The sequence below is a fragment of the Osmia lignaria genome, chromosome 14 (assembly GCF_051020975.1).
Source record: "Osmia lignaria lignaria isolate PbOS001 chromosome 14, iyOsmLign1, whole genome shotgun sequence".
In the NCBI taxonomy this organism is placed as follows: Eukaryota; Metazoa; Arthropoda; class Insecta; order Hymenoptera; family Megachilidae; genus Osmia; species Osmia lignaria.
In genome coordinates this window covers 5,673,319-5,692,658 of record NC_135045.1, presented here as the reverse complement: position 1 = coordinate 5,692,658, position 19,340 = coordinate 5,673,319, and the positions used below count along the sequence as shown (strand labels likewise).

At 33.8% G+C, this 19,340-nt stretch overlaps 1 protein-coding gene across 1 annotated transcript in view; it reads left to right on the top strand.

Annotated features, from left to right (window-relative positions):
* The window catches only part of LOC117607272 (neurotrimin), a 99,367-nt gene that overhangs the window by 75,356 nt on the left and 4,671 nt on the right, over positions 1-19,340 (top strand). The window contains exons 3-9 of the mRNA XM_076691984.1: positions 6,794-7,001; positions 8,923-9,081; positions 12,466-12,594; positions 12,688-12,825; positions 15,908-16,057; positions 16,367-16,429; positions 17,145-17,246. Coding sequence (XP_076548099.1) covers positions 6,794-7,001; positions 8,923-9,081; positions 12,466-12,594; positions 12,688-12,825; positions 15,908-16,057; positions 16,367-16,429; positions 17,145-17,246 — 949 coding nt within the window. The remainder of the gene's footprint in view (positions 1-6,793; positions 7,002-8,922; positions 9,082-12,465; positions 12,595-12,687; positions 12,826-15,907; positions 16,058-16,366; positions 16,430-17,144; positions 17,247-19,340) is intronic.

The following is a 19,340-nucleotide window of genomic DNA, read 5'->3' as shown; positions in this document are numbered from 1 at the left end:
TTATACTCCTTGTCTGACCTATCAAATATCTTCTACTTATACTACTTATACGTGTAACACCTTTTCCGACTCTTTCCAGTATGCCACGTAGTAGACATCTTTACTCGCCCATAGAACTGAAAGGGCTAGTATTATTATTCTACTTGTACGACTAATTATAATACTCATCTCCAACTTTCCAAATAATAAGGCCATTCGAGGACTTGATTTCCGGCAAAACAAGATTAAGACGCTACCAAGCGCTATCCCTTTTGTACTGTTCTTCGTTTCAACGTGTAGTTCTATGCATTTTAAATTTAATTGTAAGATTGAAAATGGCTAATTTTGAATTTGTATGTTTTAGTATGAAAACCGGTGCTCGTTTCGATGTTTAAGCAAGAAAAATATTATTAAAAATCTTGCCTTGCGTTAAAAGTCTACTATTTTAAGTTAGGTTTACATTCAATTTCAAAGTACTAATATTAAAAGTACTTACATTTGTTGGCAACACTTTTTAAAATGATATTCTACCTTTTCAAATAACCCTTTTGAATATACTGAAATTTGTCAAAATTCGAAGATGTCAACCAAATGGTAGACAATTATTTCACTCGTCTGATCACATTCTACGTATCCGACCAAACTGTAATTCTAATAAACGCTATGCTCCATTCCCTCTTAACTTATTTGCTGCGCACTCTGTTGATGATAGTAATTAGTGATTTATGTAGTGTTGGGTGGTTAATGAGGCGTTGGTACAATGTCGCGGTTGTAAAATCGATATTTGCTGTAGGCTGAAGTGCAAATGCAGCAATAATCCTAGACGCAATATATAATTATGCCTTAGGTGGGACGTTATTACAGATATAGGCTTGGGCGCGACTCTTGGTGGCTCACGTTAGCACAGCCAGCCCATTCTCCACGGAGGCCGTTATCTTCTCCTCTCGGTGCATGTGCTCGGCTACCGAGTAATGCGAGCCTCATATGTAAATCCTATTCTGATTAACATCCACGTGTACCAACACAGAGCACCTTTACATCACCCTTGCTATCCTTCTCCGATCCTGGTTGCCCCCTAAACCCTCTTAACTGCCGCGTCACGTGAATGGCCCCTCCATGTATAACTTCGTTCCTGTCACACCTAACAAAATTAACTTTCTCATCATTATGATACTCCGGTCCGCCTCCTGAACGTTTCAAAATTTTACCACTCTATATTTGGCCAAAAATCAGTCGTACCTTGCAAGATTTCATAATGGGAATAACAATTACGAAGATTGAAAAGACCTTTCTGAATAACGATCCTCGTATAATGATACGTAAACTTGCATTGCATCGAAATGAAGAACTGTATTGGCAGCTCCTTTTTTTAAATTTAATTGGAAAAATAAGCAAGCGAACAGATATATTATGTAAAATCTAACCGCTGCTTTTGTAGTCTTTCCGAATTGAATTAATACCTCAAATGAAAAGTGGGTTAAATTTTTCTTAAATAATATTATCTTTATTTTCATTGACGATTTATGAAATGCTTGAAAGATTTACAGAAGTAATTTATGACGAGATTTTGGTTCGCCCACGTATGCTTTTCATCCTCAGCTCGTGAATGCCTCGTTACAAGGATTTAACTGGTGAATTCGCAGTCACTAACTGGAACGCATTCTTTCTTTCTCGCTTTTCTCCGAGAAGACACAAGTATACGTATCATTGCGCCATTAGTAGATTGGTAACGGTGCTAGTTGTCCACGATACCAGCCTGGCCAATGTCATAGAACACACACGAGCGCACCTGAAACGGATTTAGGTCCATTTCGGATATTAAAGAATTGTGTTGCTAAAACAACTAGAGCAATCTCACAAAAATAGAGTGAATAGCGTTAATTCCGAGTAATAACGATTATCAGATTAAAAGATTTTTTTGGATAAATTCGAAAACTGCACTGCTGTATTTAATCTTGAAAATCGAATGGACAGGATCGCGTCATCCGTGAAAACGAAAGTGTAAGAGAATCATTTTTATACGATTCTTGGATATTAACTTACGATCGACGTCTACGATTAAATAATAAAACAGCAATTTTCAACATAATGAAACGCAATTGCTTTTCAATATTAAACGCAGTGCTCGTTCTCTTTCGAATGAAATTATTGAAATGAACGAAATTTTAATCAAATTAACGTGAACTTATTAAGGGGTTATTCAGATTGCCTTTAAATTGGACAAGCTTCAATTTGTTTCGTTTCGCAGTGATTTAAATGAAGGAAGCGAGGACAGTTTTGGGAGCGTTAAACATGGTTTCAAACAAATTTCAATCACTTTGTGTTAAACTGGCTCGGCACGTGTATTTATTAAACCGACGGTAGAAAGAGAACAGCAGAAAGTAGTTGGACGCATACCTAGCGTGTTACGATGGGACACAATATGAGGAAATCGATTTTTCAAAAAGTCGATGGTGAATAACGTTTCTCGTAGATTAAACAGCGTCGTTGCGAAAATGAAATGCAATGTTGTGTACGAAATGTGACAACTAATACGGATGTATGTATATTCGTGATAATGGATAAAACTGCTTCGGAGTTGACCATTTTACTGATTGTTTTTTGCCTCCAGGAAACACGTGCATTCAGTTTGCATGTAGTTTAAATAAATTCACTGTCAGTCATGATTTCTTGTGCTAGCTTTTAATTAATCTGATTATTCCTCGATTCGCAGTAAATAATTGATGCAAACGTCGAAACTGGTAGTTGGCTGCAGGGAGAACCAAGTTAAGATTTTTCGGGCTATCAAACCTTCGAGGGTTGATAGATAAATTTTGTTCAAAAATTGAAATTGTAAAGAAAAAGGGCAACACTAAAAAAATTTCACCAATATTTTTTGACATACTAAATCAAATGCTTGGAGCCCCTTGCAAAGTGAGACCTGGGACTGTAGCCCCCCTTAGGACTCCCCTTAATCTGCTAGCTACAGGAACCAGTACCGTCTTAAGACAAGGGGATATTGGGCAATCGACAAGTATTTCATGTTTATAAGGACCTCCAAATAAAAAAAATTTGTTTCTCAAGGCTTATATTACATTCATGAAAAGTTTGTGTTAATTATGTTAATTTTATTGATCATTTCCATTTGTTATTTCATGGATAGGCAGGGTCCTATATATTGCTTCGACCTGTTAAGTCGGTTTTGGGAGGGACATCGTTTTTTAGACAAAGACAGTTTTGGCAAGTTTCAAAGACAAATTCGGTGTCACATTCGGTATTACACATTAATCGAAGCTACCTTGTATCTATAGGAAAAATGGTTATCTCGAAGACACAGCTACGTATCGGTTTAAAGTTTCCTCTGAAATTGAACAAAACAGCTGCTGAACACCCAGCTCACCGGATGTAACTCTGTACAACTTATTTTTCCCGAATGTCAAGTCGACACTTAAGAAAACCCTAACTCTGCGAGTTAGCAGAGCGAAGGAAGTAACGTTGTTTTTGACAAAGAGACGTTTTCACAACTGAAAAATACCAAATTTTCCTTTTCAATTTCAAGGAGACGATTCACTCCTTAAAAATAAATTTCTAGAACATTTCTAGAAGCTTAAAATTATAAGGAATCGTTAAAATTTAATTACTGTATGACTCTTGTTACTTAGTACTTCGTATGAAATCAATATTATTTCTTTAGGTTCCTAAATTTTCAATTGGGAACTTCTATTCTATCGTTATTTTACAATGAAGGTGTGTAATTCAAGTTCAAAGCTTGTACAAGAAAGTTCAATCTTTATCGTAATATCAGTTGCGATAACTTTCAAAGAATCTCGGCACAAATCAAAAAATTGATCGTTTTCGAGTGAAATGTTACGTTATTATTTTGCTGAAACTGCGCCAGCTGAACGCGAAGCTTGCGGAAGCAATGAAAATTTGTTCTTGAAAGTTTCATTTTGAGGTCAACATCTTTTCTCGATTTCTTTATACTAATACTGTTTACGGAAAGCGCTTCATATTTCATTGAATTCAATTTATTTGAGGGGAAGCATGTTTTCACAATTAATACTCAATGCTGCTGGATATTATGGGTAGACAAATAAATAAAATTAGAAATAAATATTTTAATCAACAGATTTGTTATTACTTATTCCAATTTTGTACCACTCATTATAAGTCGCATTAGCTACTTTTCGTTTACTGTAAAACTTTTTTATCATTTCTTTATAAAATAATAGTAAAAGGTAATAAGAAGTTACTTTTGCTCGTACCTTTGGTATAAAATATAACAGCTATTTTCGTGAAACGTGATTCTTAAAGGTATCTAGACGATACTCATCGTTCAGCAAAATGCTTCTGCTAAATTGAACTGAAAATATTTCTGTGATAAATTTTAAGTGAAACACTTTTTAAGTATCAAATGGAAAAAATATCCGCAGGAATCGAATTTGTCAAATTTTTCAAACAATTTTCATCAGAAATCTCAATGGCACTTTTAATCACTAATCAAGCATATTAGCAGAATTACAAAAATGACCCGAACTTTCTTTTTAAAATGTAAGTAAATCAAGATATATCAAGGAACAAAAAGTAATCAGAAATGGAATATTTCTTATATTTATTAATACATTATTAAGAATTATATTTATCCCTAGAAAAAAAAATGATTTTAAGTAATCAAAAATGAACAAGAACGCAAGGAAATAATACCTCGCAACAGATAATAATAAATAATACCTAGCGACACATTTTCATTATTACTAACGACACCGAGTCACTTTGAAGAATTCTATGAAAAGTTGGATGTAGTCACTCACGAGCATGAAAGTGGGAAACGAAGCTTAAGGTATTAAAACCCTTTGTCTTTAGCTACAAAAGAGAACAAGCAGACGACGCGGTAATCGTATAATCTGTAGAAAATCTTTTAGTATGAAGTACATTGAATGAATGAACATGTAATTGGAAGTGAACTAGATTACAATACAGCTTCTATTGAATAATTGAATTCTCCGAGCAGAAAAGAATTAAACATGCTACCAATTAGTAAATTGTTTTAATAGGGGATTAGAGAATACAATAGTTCAGCTGAAGTCATCTGAATGTGCATAGTACAACACAATAGAGTTGAATAGAGTGATTGTGCATGAAAGAATAGATAAAAAATTTAGAATAAAATAGAAGTTTCAGTCTGGAAAATATTGGATTTGAAAATTCATTGGATACACGTTGGATTGATTACATTTTGACTATTTGAAAAAACAATTAGAACTCTACAAAGGAGATAATTGCCGATAAAAAAAATATAATGCTGTTTAGTTTTCATATTTTGTATTCTTGTTGAAGAATTCAGAATAAATAAATGGATATGAAAGAGGAGTAGTTCAATGTTGAAATAATCGCAGTTCGGCAACATTCTGAATGCATTTCTACAAGTTGCCAATGTCAGCTACATTCCACGTCGCTATCATAATCCTGGTAAAATACGAGCGTACGATAATAAAAGTCTGCAGACCATCAGACGAAACGTATCCCGTTATCCACCTTGTATTATAACCGATGTGACCTACTTTAGAATCACTAGAATCAAACCTTATTTCATTTTCTGATCTCACTTCTCCAATATACTTTTCTTAATTCTCTATAAGATTTCGTAAAAATTTCGCAGTTCAGAAATACGAATTCCACAAGAAGATAAAACCCATCAAACCAGACAAAACATTTCCCCGCCATTTATTCTTTGAAAAGTGCTGTAGTTTCTCCCCTTTCCAAGAATTGCCCTTATAAAATTTATACAATCTTCAAAATTCAGTTTCCTCTCGGTAGATTGCAGCCTAAGAAAAGAGAAGAATTCCATGGTGTCGTAAGATCTCGTATCACAATGCTCGTAAGCGATACAGCTGTTATAGAGGGGTGGAAAAGTATTCTGATGGAATCGGGGGACCAGTTGCTAGGGAAAAATGACGCCTCTGAAATAGCGAGCGTTTTATTCGCACTTGTGGTCACATAGAACGTGGATAATTCAGTGAATCTGTCGCTCAGTTAACTCAGTGTGCACGATTGTTTGACGCTTGATTAAATACGACGGACGCGCCGCTATTGTTACTATTCGAACATCATTTTTCAATACATTGAGAGATACTAAATTGAAATGGATTTTTATCCCGTACCTTTCACACGTCGAATACGATGAATCTACACATGCAAATGTATCTACACATATTCTCATCAACACGTTTAATTCTGTTGAAAATTTTACAGTTTACAACATTTTATTTCAAGAAGAAAGGAAAATTTTCAACTAAAATGTTGAAACATTTAAAAATTGTGAATAGAATATCTTAAGTGCATGTTTTAGAATTATATATTTTTACTAACAGATTAATAATAATCTTTAATAATATGGCAGACAACGTGTCAATTTTTTAAATTTTAAGTACGCCTTCCAGACACAAGTAATATGTGGTAGCCTGATTTAAATACGTTCTGTAAGCACTTGAGAGCTTTTACCTACTCTAGGTACTAATTTTCTCGCCCTTTGTGGAAAAGCGGTTATTCCTTTAGTGTCTAATTACTAATTTATATAATGTTCCCCACATGGAACAAACGTGCTACTTAGAAAGGTTGAGGGTAAAGGGTTGTTGTACTTTGAAATTAAAATTAATAATTAATAATTACACGTAAACAGTACGAACGTCTTATGATTGTTAATTTTAACAATGAAAGCAGTATGATTTTGCATGGATTAATGTCGGTTGAAATTAAACTAAATTTCTAAAATAATGACAATGCCACTAAATAACTAGGAATTCATTAAATGTATTATTTTATTGTTCTTTTGCAGGTAGCGTGGCTCAGAGTAGACACACAAACAATCTTGACGATAGCTAATCATGTAATCACGAAGAATCACAGGATCGGAGTGACGCACACCGAACGCAAAACCTGGCACTTACACATACGTGAAGTACGCGAATCTGATCGAGGTGCTTACATGTGCCAGATAAATACCGATCCGATGAAGAGTCAAACTGGATATCTGGAAGTTGTAGGTTGGTTCATTGCGTTCTATACATTTACATAGTATTTGATAATTCCTATATTCATGACGATTAATTATGTTTTCCTGTGATTCATTTTGCCTTCTTACTTTAAGAATATTAATAGGTTGATGCCCATGAGGCTCACCGGTGACTGGTTCTACAAATTTAATCCTGAAACAGTAAAAGAAAAAAGGGGATTTGCATTTATAACTGGAAGCAACAGAAGTATTATTTAGCAGGGAATTAACGAACGGCTACTGCAATAAGAAGAGTCGGAAAAATAGGGATTACAACGAACTGTGGCGGTAGCATAGTGGAAAGGTTGCTGGCTATCTCCGATGCCAACAATTCTTATTTTTCATCAGTGTCCTGCATACATACTAGGTGTCTCATTCTAATCTATCCAAGCAATTATCTCTTAAATTATACATTATTCAAAGAGTATATTTCAAATAAAATTAGTTATATTTCAAGAGAGACGTCTTATGTTGACCACTAAATTTTTTCAAGATTTCAAGATGACCTTTTGTTTTAAATAAACTATATATATTTTTATTTGAAACATTCTTTTGAATAATATATAATTCAGGAGATAATTGCGTGGCTAGGATAAAATGAGACACACTGTATGTGCTAGAAATAAGGGGAAGAGATCAGTGAAAGTTATGACGCTCATTTTAAAATAGGGATAGACATCAGAACAATCCTTCGAAATAACATGACAGATTATAATCCAAACAACCTAGGATGGTGATCTGACATGCAGCTTTAAGCCGCCGTCACGCTGCATTGTCTCATCATCTTAATTATTGAAGTACCTGTTGTATTGATGAAACTTTTAATTCAACAGTATATAACGATTCTTTATTAGAAACTGTTAATATTAATATGAGCTTGTATAATAATGCCAAATAATTAATAATAAGGTTGAACTTGAATGCTTAAGTGTAATGTGTATATAGATTCATCCCCTGTAATGTGGACACATATGATTCACCCAGTAAATACATATCGCTGTATACCTCAGTGGAGACATGGTGCATGCGTTTAAACAGTGATAGACGGCTGCGTCTATGTGTATACGTGTAAGAAAATGGGCCCAGTGTGCTTGACGATGCTTCCCTTATACAGCATCGAGAGCGAATCATCCTGTATCACGTTGTGTCATTGCCCTCCTTCGTTCGGGTTACAATGTATCTCATTACTCCAAGAGATTACTCTGATGTTCATCCCTGCTTTACAGGTTCTGCGATGCGTGATGTTGTTGCTGATGGTTCTCTTATCAAAGATATTATCGCTTCCCTACATCGCGGCCGCATCCTTCAAAACTGTACTGTACTTCTCAAAGACAACGAGACACAGGGTTGCTAGCCATCTGTAAACTCGCGTCTGTTTAAATTGTCCATCGCCATTCGATAGCTCTACGAATTCGAGTTGCTAACCACCACCTTTTCGTTCGAACCATTCATTCTGGTAGCCTGTGTCCAGGTGCCATCCCGATAGAACTCTCAGTCCAGTTATAAATTACAGGAAAGCTAAATAGCGGCGGGTTATCTATCTTTGTACCGTCAGGAAAATACGTCACCGCTAACGTATAATTAACCTCTCGCGGTCCATTTGAACTATACGCAACACGTGTAACCTTCGTTCAGTCGGTGAACACTTACATGAATGGAATACAAGATACGTTCACCTGTAACGTTACAAACTGTAATAGCAATTTTATTTTTCACTATCATGAACAGACGGTCAAATTATTTATCCCAGACCGTAACAGATTGAAATACCCCCTTAATGAACTATTGTTTTAATCAGTCTGAATTTATTGTTTTATTTCTACATATTGGTCCTCGAAATTGGTCCACAGATTTTGATTCTACGTCTTTGTTAGAGACATTGTCTAAAAATCTTGTGAATTTTTTGATTTCAGTACCGCCTGATATTTTAGATTATTCGACGAGTACGGATATGGTGGTGCGAGAGGGTAGTAACGTTACGTTACGTTGCGCCGCGACGGGTTCACCCAAACCAAATATTACTTGGAGACGGGAAGATGGAGAAGCTATACTTCTTGAAAATGGTCAGGAAGGTAAGAAACAGCTAATTGAACTTCGTATTTGATTAAGATAAAAGGTGTAACGTACAATACTTGTACAATAATATAGACTATAATTACATTTATATAGTTTAGAATAAGTATGAAATACAAGTAACAAATTTTCAATCAAAATTAGAATTCCGTCGACGAATGAAAATGCAAAATGAAAAAAAATGTTCCTGAACCACACTCGCGTGAATACGGTACGAAGGCAGAGAAAAAAAATATACGACGAACAGCCGAGGGTACAATGAAAATTTATCACCGATGGCTTTCAAACTTATTTAACGAGCACGATGCGTGATGCAGAAGCTGTATACAAAGCTGTCGTTGCACCTGTATCGTTGGCACACCAACGATGTCAGAATGAAATACGCGTTCTGCGTTTCACACAATAACGTCGAGTAATATTCGACAAACGAAGACTATCTGCGAGTCACGATAACGATTTATCGTTCTTTTGTCTCCTACCCGTATCTATTCCTATGTCGAAAGTTCGATCTAGCGTAAGGCGAGAAAAATGTATGCCGCGGTTTAACGACTTTCTATTTTATCGTGACATCACGATTCAGAAAATAATCGGTTTATAAATAATTGCGACAGGGTTGAACGATATACCGTGCTTTAAATTAATGAGTTAACTCTCTATGAATGAACTTTTGAAAACTGCTTATATATAGATACATCTCTGGGCACTATGGAAGACAAAGAACTATTCAAGGTTAACAAGAGTAAAGACCCAAGCAGGGTTGCTAGAAGTAAGGAAAACTTTAAACGCGAGGACAGGGTGGGCGTGCGAAGTGCTCCCTTTGTCTCTCTGCCGTCCCGTTAGTCATCTTTCTGTCTTTGCAGAGTAGAAGTCTCGCGGGGCAACACAGGGGCACATATCGACTGATCCCGTAATTTTACGCGAGCCTAATTAGTAGATGCGACCGCTTCGACCAATCATACGTCACGAGCGAAAGTAGGTGTGAACTTATCGTTAGGTGGGGCGCGACCAATCAGATTGTGTTATTCTCACGGGACTTCTTATGATCGATGGATGGTAGAGGGAGAAGAAACGTGACATCGTAAGTGGTATAGTCACACGGTCCCTGTTTGTGCCCCTACCGCTAGCAACCCTGGGCCCAAGTTTGAATCGATCTTGGTGGCTTCATGCAGAGAAACTAAGAAACGTAGCACCGTCCTTGTCTTTCCTACGTGAAAACAAGGAATAGTCAAGTAACCATCTTGACATAATACATTTTAGGTCTAACCAGGATTTTTTAAATAATTTATTATACCAAAAGGTATTTGTGCATTCTTTCAAATTTTCACGTTTATTAGGAAGACGTTCTGCATACAAATGCCTCACGAGAACGACGTTACATTAAATGCATGCCTGCCATTTCTGCATTTGTATAATCTACCATTATCAATTCAAATGTGGACTATCGTAGAACTGTATCAGACACTTTCTGCTCTTATCAAAGGAACGTGCAAAAACAGTACAAGACAGGGTTTACATAAGATCGTACGTGAGATATTAAGTGTTGCTTATAAATAGTTAATGAAGAGCTCAATTTGTCAAAAGAATTACTGGAAGAGAGAAACGGTTGTAGTTCGGAAAAGGGGTCAGATAGGACAAATGCTTTAACCCCTTCATTATTTACATTCCCTTTTGAAAGTCCTGGGAAATGTACTAGAATTGTACAAAGGCAAGAAAGTGAATTTTTGAAAAGTAGCCTTTTTTTATTTTACATAATTGATTATGTATAACATAAAAAATTTATTCAGAAGTTTAACTTCTATTCGGTTTATCCCGTATTCGCATCACGAAAATGTTAACAAGAGTCTCTATAACATAAATTGTCGTGCGTAAAAATTGAACGTTTTGGTAGACAAAATCACAGCTCAACGAATCGAAAATTTAACTGGAAACAACCACTGTGACCGCCTTTTAGTTTGTCAGTGTGAGATTTACGTTTACCGACTGACTGTGCTCTATGTGCGGTTATTACTGCAACCACTATTGACCCTACTGTTCTAGAAATAGAAGGTGAAATCCCCCAGCGAGTCGTACAATTTTATCTGTTTTATATTGGCAATACAAATTTTTATACTTTCCTTTGCACTAATAAAGAAGGTAACAGTTATTTTTAACGATGGGCACTTTGTAATAAACTTGTTCGAAAATAATAATGTATACAAATAAATTTCAAAATCTTATTTGGTAAACAAAATATTTGGTTATCTCCCCAGAAAATTTGATTCGGATAGAAATTTAGCAAACAATTTCAAACTTTTGGTCGGTAGTGTACATTTTAAAGGAATTTAGTATAGGTAATAAAAGACAAGAATGATTTAATACATTTATTTCTTACATTGTTTTTCAATCTGAATCTTATTTGTTGGTATAACTAAGTTTGGAGATCGAATCAGACCTGAAACACCATAACGAAATATAATCAAGGCTTCTCCGGGTAAACCGCAGTTAGCAAGAAATTCTCTACAAGCATTACGTCCACGATGCAATCCACCAGGAATGCGTTCATAACATTGAATGTTATTCAGATTAAGCGAACTAACAAAAAGCGAGGAGTGTTCGCGGTATCGGAAGTGCTATAGCAAAAACCGACTCGGTTAGTTAACATTAATTTCGAACCCGCTATTATTACGAACTTTTTGTGGCGGGAAATCAACGCTGCTGTTTCGCAAATGATTTTCGATCTGATGAAATTGAGCATTTGTGATTCTGATAAAACAAATTAAATGAAAGCACATATTTATAAATTATTTATGTTAATAATTAAAATATTAAATCAGCAGAAAATTGAGTTTAGTTTAATATGTAATAGCACCTACATATATGTTATAGTATTAGTATTAAAAATCAAATTAACATTATTAATACTTATTAATGTTTTCTACTATTTTATTGGCTAAATTACCTAATAAGTAACATAAAAGCTTGTAATAAATTTATTGAAATTCATGTTCGGAAATGTTGCTCCCTACAAATAATTTCGCAGAGATCAAAGTGCATCAAGTAGTTGAACTCATAAAGTTTTGCGGTTAAATTTGAAAACTTTGCTTGTTACTTTGTTATTGAAGTTTCTACTAAACTTTCTTAGTAAGCCATAAACGAAAATTCTGTTCTTAGTTTTGTTGATGCATTATATTATAGCGGTACGAAGTGACAATTAATAAGAGAAATTAAATGTGAAATGTGAACAGTGAAATTAATTTAGATACATTGAAGTAATAATTAATTAAATTGGACATATTTATTTTATTAATCAAAGCAGTTATTTCCTGTCTCGACCTTGCGTTAAATATTTTTGTAATTCATTTTTTTCTATACATTAATTTTATAAATTGTTTATTTTGTTGTAGTAAGAAGTGTAGAAGGGTCAATCTTCACTATCACAAAGGTAAATAGATTACAGATGGGTGCATACCTGTGTATCGCTTCCAATGGGGTGCCTCCTACAGTCAGTAAAAGAATAATGCTGATAGTGCACTGTAAGTATTTTTTTTCTTTTAAAATTGTATCTATATATGTACGTCTGTTTTTTCAACAAAAATATCATAACCTTCCTTACTATGAATTCACAGTCACTCCAATGATTTCGATCCAAAATCAATTGGTAGGTGCACAAGAGGGACAGAAGATGACTCTTGAGTGTCATTCAGAAGCCTTTCCAAAATCAATCAATTATTGGACCAAAGAGAATAATGAAATTATAAAAACTGGTATTTCTAATTGATTATTAGGCAAGTGTAGCTGCACAAATTTATTTTTGTTTTTTCAAATTAGAGATTTGTTTAAACGAATAATGGAAATTAATTCATTAATTTTCTTGCTGTAGTCTGCATGTTATGTTGCTTCCAATATTTATCTGAAATGAAATTCATCACTAATTAGGCAAGCCAATTACAATATATCATGAGTTCAATATAGCAATTTTTCTTTTAGATTTGTTGTGCAAAAATACCTTGTAAATTGAGGCTCATATTTGTACATAAAGCTTTACAAATTTCTGATAAAATAACACGAATTTTTGTTATAAAAATTGCAAAATATCAATCTATAAAACTAATTTTCAAGAACTAATATTCGGTATAATATCGTAGCTTTTCGCTCTATGCTACAAAGTTCCAAAAATTTTCCTCCGATAGTGGCGAAATAGTTAGCTCTCAAAGTGAAATTTGATAACGCACCTTTCTGCAAAGTGAATAACATGGTTACACCCCTTCTAGCAAATGGAAGAGAAAAAATTCTTCTGACCAATCTTATTATATAGACTAAAAATAATTAAAAATGGATACATAAATGTAATAATCAATATATTAGTTATAAAGTTTCACTTTTATTCGCCCCATTTTATGGAACATCGCAAATTAACAAAAACATATACTGCCAAAACATTTTGTAAATAATTATATTACGTGAAAAGTTCAATACCAAGGCTCATTCGACGCAATTATGGCTCTATACGTTTCTACCTATCCGTTTGAGACGATGTTAGATCGTTTTGGTAATGTACACTAATGTTCAAAAGTATTAAGTCGTTTGACATTTTCAACAAAACTCTTGGATTTTATATACTGAAATTAAATTATACCTTAAATTCTATTTATTACTTAGTAATCACAAAGGTATAGATATTTGTTGGTAACTTAATAAAAATGATCGATTTAATTGTTTAAAAATTTTAATTGGTTACAAATATTCATCAACTTCTCATGATACGTTTTCTACGATTGAATATAAGTATGAAACTGTTTAATACTGTATAACTTTAATTTATTTTCAAATTCATCCGAAATTTGATAAATTTGATACTTTTGAGCGGTAATGTACGGTATATACGGTGCACACATGAACGCTAGTGTATCGTGCGTGTACACTCGTTAATAAAACAGCGTTAACTATGTTGGCCAGTACGGTTCAATCGCTCTTCAGTGAATTAGCAGCCCAGGAACACGTCCATTACGGACAGGCAAACGCGAAGGTAGCATGTTGTATTTATTTACGTGTGAATCTCGTAAAACACGAATGTAAACTTTTATTTCGCTTTTTTATGGTTGCACTTTCTTTGTAAGTTTCGTTGCGCCACATTAAGAATGGTCATTGGAACAGTGATAAGATATGCAGTGTGTTTCACCGAATTTGTTGGTAAACAATATTTCTTGGTATTGATTTTTTTTCGTTATGAAAGGAAAAAAGTAAACTTTCGATATTTTTAATTGATAGTATTGATTCTGGCAGGAAATAGCAAATAATTAATTACGTACTGCTTTTTCCGTACAAAGTCCGCTGAAAAAGAATCACACACTATTGGCTTCTTAATTAACTTTCATAAGCTATCAAGAAAACTGTTGTTTTCATTAATAATGAATATGTATTTGTCTTTGCAATTATTAGAAAATGTTTGCCAATGTTTGTTTCTTGTGAAACTAATTAATTTTTTTTTTAATGTTCGCAAAGTCAAAGGATATTTACCATATTTACTTTGGAACTTATTACAATTTTTCTTGTTAAAAATATCAATCTATTTAACTTTAATTTTCTGATTAACCCTTTGAAGCATAGATCATAAATTCAATTTTCTCCCTATTTTTAGGGATTCTGCTTCAATGTGTACTAGGTTCAATTCAATCCTATCGAAACATGTGCACCAGACTTAAGGTGTCGTCTCACATCTCAGACTCGTTTGTTTGGGTTTCCAAGTGTCTCGTTTTTATCCTGATGCCGAACCCCGTTTTTGATCAGAGACGAACCCAAGGCAATCTTTCAGAGTAATTTGATAAGATGTAACCCAATTAAGGACAGTGAAACCACACGTTGCTTGTAGTGATCTACAGAATGCAATGTATTATTTCTATTTTATAAATATTTCATTTAAAAATTGATAAGACTAATTTTAGTGAAAATACCATTGGATACGCTTCATAGGTCTCGGTCACAATTGACCCAATTCCATCGTTCGAGGGATAAAGATTATAGTTTAGATCTTAGTTTTGTTAGATTACTATCGAACATCGCGCGAACAAAAGTAACGAAGAACAATATGCTATAAAAAGCTCTGTATATGAAGAGTGTCGTGCCTCCGGCTACTTACCAATGCCATTACTGTCCTTTCTACATCGCGACGACTCGCACCCTTCTCAAGCATCGCAAACCAGACGTTTTCCGGCTTTGCTGGACGGGGTATACAAGTTTAATGGCAGGTGATTGTCATGACTTCTGCTCTTTGCGCCGCTCTTTTCGCTCGTAGCCTGCGGTTTACCAAGGGAAAACGATGTTTGCTGTGTTATTAATTCCTGAGCGAAAGTTTGACTTAACGAATCTCCCCTGGATAAAACGCGAAACGTATGTACGTTCGCAGCTGAAATGCAGGAGTCGATCAAAAAATAGGATACGATTAAAAAAATATATGTGTACTGTTTTGTATTTTTTAAAATAGCTTTTTGCACTATAATTATTTTCCTCAGTTTGTTCTCAGTTAGCTCGAATTTAATTTGTTCTCCTTTTAATATTTCAGTTATGAAAAATTGTATGGAGTTGTTATGAATGCATGTTTTTATTAAAAAGATTGTTTATGCTTATTCAATTATTTATATTCTTTTTAACAGGTATTCATTCAGAATAGTTTAGTTGTTTTTATTCTGTAAGAATGTTATTTGTAAAAATATTATATATGCTCGTTTTATTAATTAATTGTAAATATAAATTTCTAAATATGCTTACTGCTCATTATAATTACAAATTGTGCATTTTATATGATTAACGTAGATTTATTGAAATTAAGCTGAATTATTATAATTCCAGGAGAAAAATATCAGCAATCAGTTACAGACAATGCATACAAAATACAAATGAAACTTACAATATTGTCGGTGGAAAAGTCCGATTACGGAACGTACAAATGCATATCGAAGAATTCTCTAGGAGAAACAGATGGCAGTATTAAACTCTACCGTAAGTATTGTATTTTGTACCTTTTTAAAAAATTCTGCACCATTTTGCACTTTTCTTTAATTTAAATTTTATAGAACGATTTGACCTAGATACGAATTTTTAAGCATAGTAGTGCTACTCTCCTGCTACCATAGTCTATAGAAATTATAAATTTCTATCTCCCTTGACCTCTTCAAATGACAAATTTTCCTCCTACAGTCCTATCGACGGCAATATAACGAGAGCCCTACTGTACTATTAAAAGTATCGTAGCACCCAAAATGATTAGTGATTTAACAATGAATTAAAATTACAATATATACTTTATAGATATACCAACACCAACAACACAATTGAAAACGACGACCACCCCCAGTTCCACTGTCGAAGAAGGTAAATTTATTAACAAAGACAAATTTTCAGAATTACAATGATTTACTCCGTTATACAATATATTCAGAAATGCAAATAAAGATGCTAATGAATGCCGTGAAAATTAATGGATGTATTATGTTACCTCGTAATATCTTGTAAATCTAGAATTTATATTGGAAAGATATTCTAATTGTTACGACCTTGCAGCCACAGCAAAATAAAATGAGAAAAGCCACTCACAATTAACTCCACGAATTGATTTGTTGTCACATTTCAATTTATTTCAAAAAATTGTCGAAGTTATATTTAAACAAATATCGAGTGCAATATGAATATGTGTACAGCTTCTCCCAGTGACCTGACTTAAAAATGGATGAAATTTTATTCAATTTTGATGTATCGTCTATGGTCTATCGATTCCTATATTTTATACAGCTGTCAAAGATATCGCATTTAAAAAAAAAATTGTTGCTTTATTAACGAACACGTTCCAGAATAAATGATTTTACCAACAACATGTACCAAGGTTTCATGAATAAATAATAAAAATAAACTGTTATTCAAAAATGTTAGTGATCAAAGTATAACGACTTTTTTTTTATTAAATCTTAAATTATGATTTTCAAAATTTTGTTAATTCGATACAAAAATAATAGATTATGTAGTAAACGTCCATTACATAGAACAGAATTGAAAATAGTACTAATAGAGAAATAAATCATTTATTTTTCAGTTGAAAATATTCAAAACTCACGACAAGGACCACTGCCTAGTATGGAGCCTATCCAGAATGAAGGAACGGATACTTCATTGCCTAATATCCTTAGGAACGATGGTGAGTAACTTTAATCACTAGTAAATTTCTTTTTCAAGGCAGAAAAACCAAAACGCATATTAACAAATTTAACCCTTGAATGGCCGACCACGGGAGTGACAATTTTGTATTATTTTGATTTTTTAAATTTTATACTGTTCCTTTTAAAATTATACATTTAACTTTAACTTAATTTCCTTGTATATGGTTTATAAATTTGGGTTTCGATTGACCCAGACTTCGCTGTTCAAGAATTAAAAAGAAGATAAGGTTGTAATATTAATATTCAAAAGCAATGATCTTCCATTATTGAAATTTTTTCTTTACACTCTACTGTTTGATCCTCAGAAATCTTTCGTTCACAGACGCACATACATCAATACAAAACTGTAGTTTAACTTCAGCATTGTATTGCTAAGTCAGGAATGAGCATCAGAGCAATCTCTTTAAGTAACGAGATGTATTGTACCCCAAATAAACCAGGACGATGATACAGTATACTGCCTTAAGTATCCGACATATCACGCTATTCGATCAATCCAGTACTTCGTGAATTACCTAATCGCATTCAAACCCACCTGCAACAATATGTAACCACTTCCTTCCAATTTTTCTTATCTTTAAACGTCCACTCTTCTCGATTTTCTTCATCTGCTTCTTCTATCAGTTTTACCTGGTGCATCCATTTTTCACATTCATGAAATAATCAAAAACTTGGAAAGCTCGGAGGAGTTGGAATACTCCGAAGACGCGCGTGTACCAGGAGATTGTATGAAGACTGAAGGAAAAGGACCATTGCTTTAGCTTTTTAAGGTTCTCTATGTCAAATAGAGCTAGAAAGAAAAAGAGTAGAAGAAGGTGAAAAGGTTGAGGTCGAAGGGTAAAAGGAAAACGGTTAAGACTATTTTATGGAATATAGTGAAAGGGAACCCTAAAGCAGAACGCAGTATGCGGTCCTGAATGCCGCGACATCAATCAGTGCCGCTTCTTAATGCTTTAATTTATGACCTTCCTATGTCGTGGTCGCAATCCATTTGTCATTCGAACTTCTTAAATGCAACTTCGGTAAATGCTGAATGTGTTAATCGCCTTTAACGAATAAATTTATATCCTTCATTGTTCGGAAGTATATATGCCCTAAATAGAACGTGGAACGTTCCGCGGCTAAAAATGAAATGGAAATAGTGCAACTTTTTGTCGTACGAAACTTCATTTTCTAGAAAAATGAGTTTGAAAATCGCGTGCACTTGATTGATGCCCGGGGTTACTAGTTTCACTACAGACTGCTATTCTGACTGTTTTTGTACACAATGCAATTTCGGAGTTCTCTTGCTATCTTGATTGTCGCATGCGCTACCGGTATTAATGCAATACGTTGAATAGCGTAGGAATCACCGGCGACCGGCACCGCAAAGTAGATACAATTAAACCACAAATAAAAAGATAGTATTTTAATTTCGGCGGTAAATTGAAAGTTTCAAATTTGAAAATTAATTGTTCCTGTTATCCATAATTGGAATTTCAATATTTAGTAATAAACGTCCGTTTTCACTGTAGCAGTTAAATTACTTTTTCCCAAATTATTTTTTCTTTTCAGTTTATTTGTAGAACATAATTCAAATATTATAGCTATTGTTATGAAAAGAACGTTTATTACAATTATTAATTAATTACAAAGTTAGCTTTCGGGTATCATTTCCAACAATTTTGCATTTGCTTCGTTGACATTGTACATTCAAGCAACAGTTGCAGCTTTGTCGGAGCAAGTTTGAATATTCAAGCGCGTACAGTCGCGTTTGCATGTTTACATTTCGAAGTTTCCAAGTAAAAATTGAATTCAATTCACCACGTAGTTGTAACAATGTGCAATCAAGTTCTCATATTTTTTCCTTTGTTGCGTTTTGTAACGATCATTATATTTTCATTAATCTTGTACGGAGAATTCGTTATAAACCTAAAACTGATGAGACTATATTTCATAGTAGCGCAAGGGTTAAAATAGAGGAGTTTAAAAATTTCATCAGTGACATAACAGATTATACTTATTTCAATTTTGACGTAAAAGAATTTGGATCAATATTGCTTTATTCGACAAGTTATTGAAACCATAAGGGA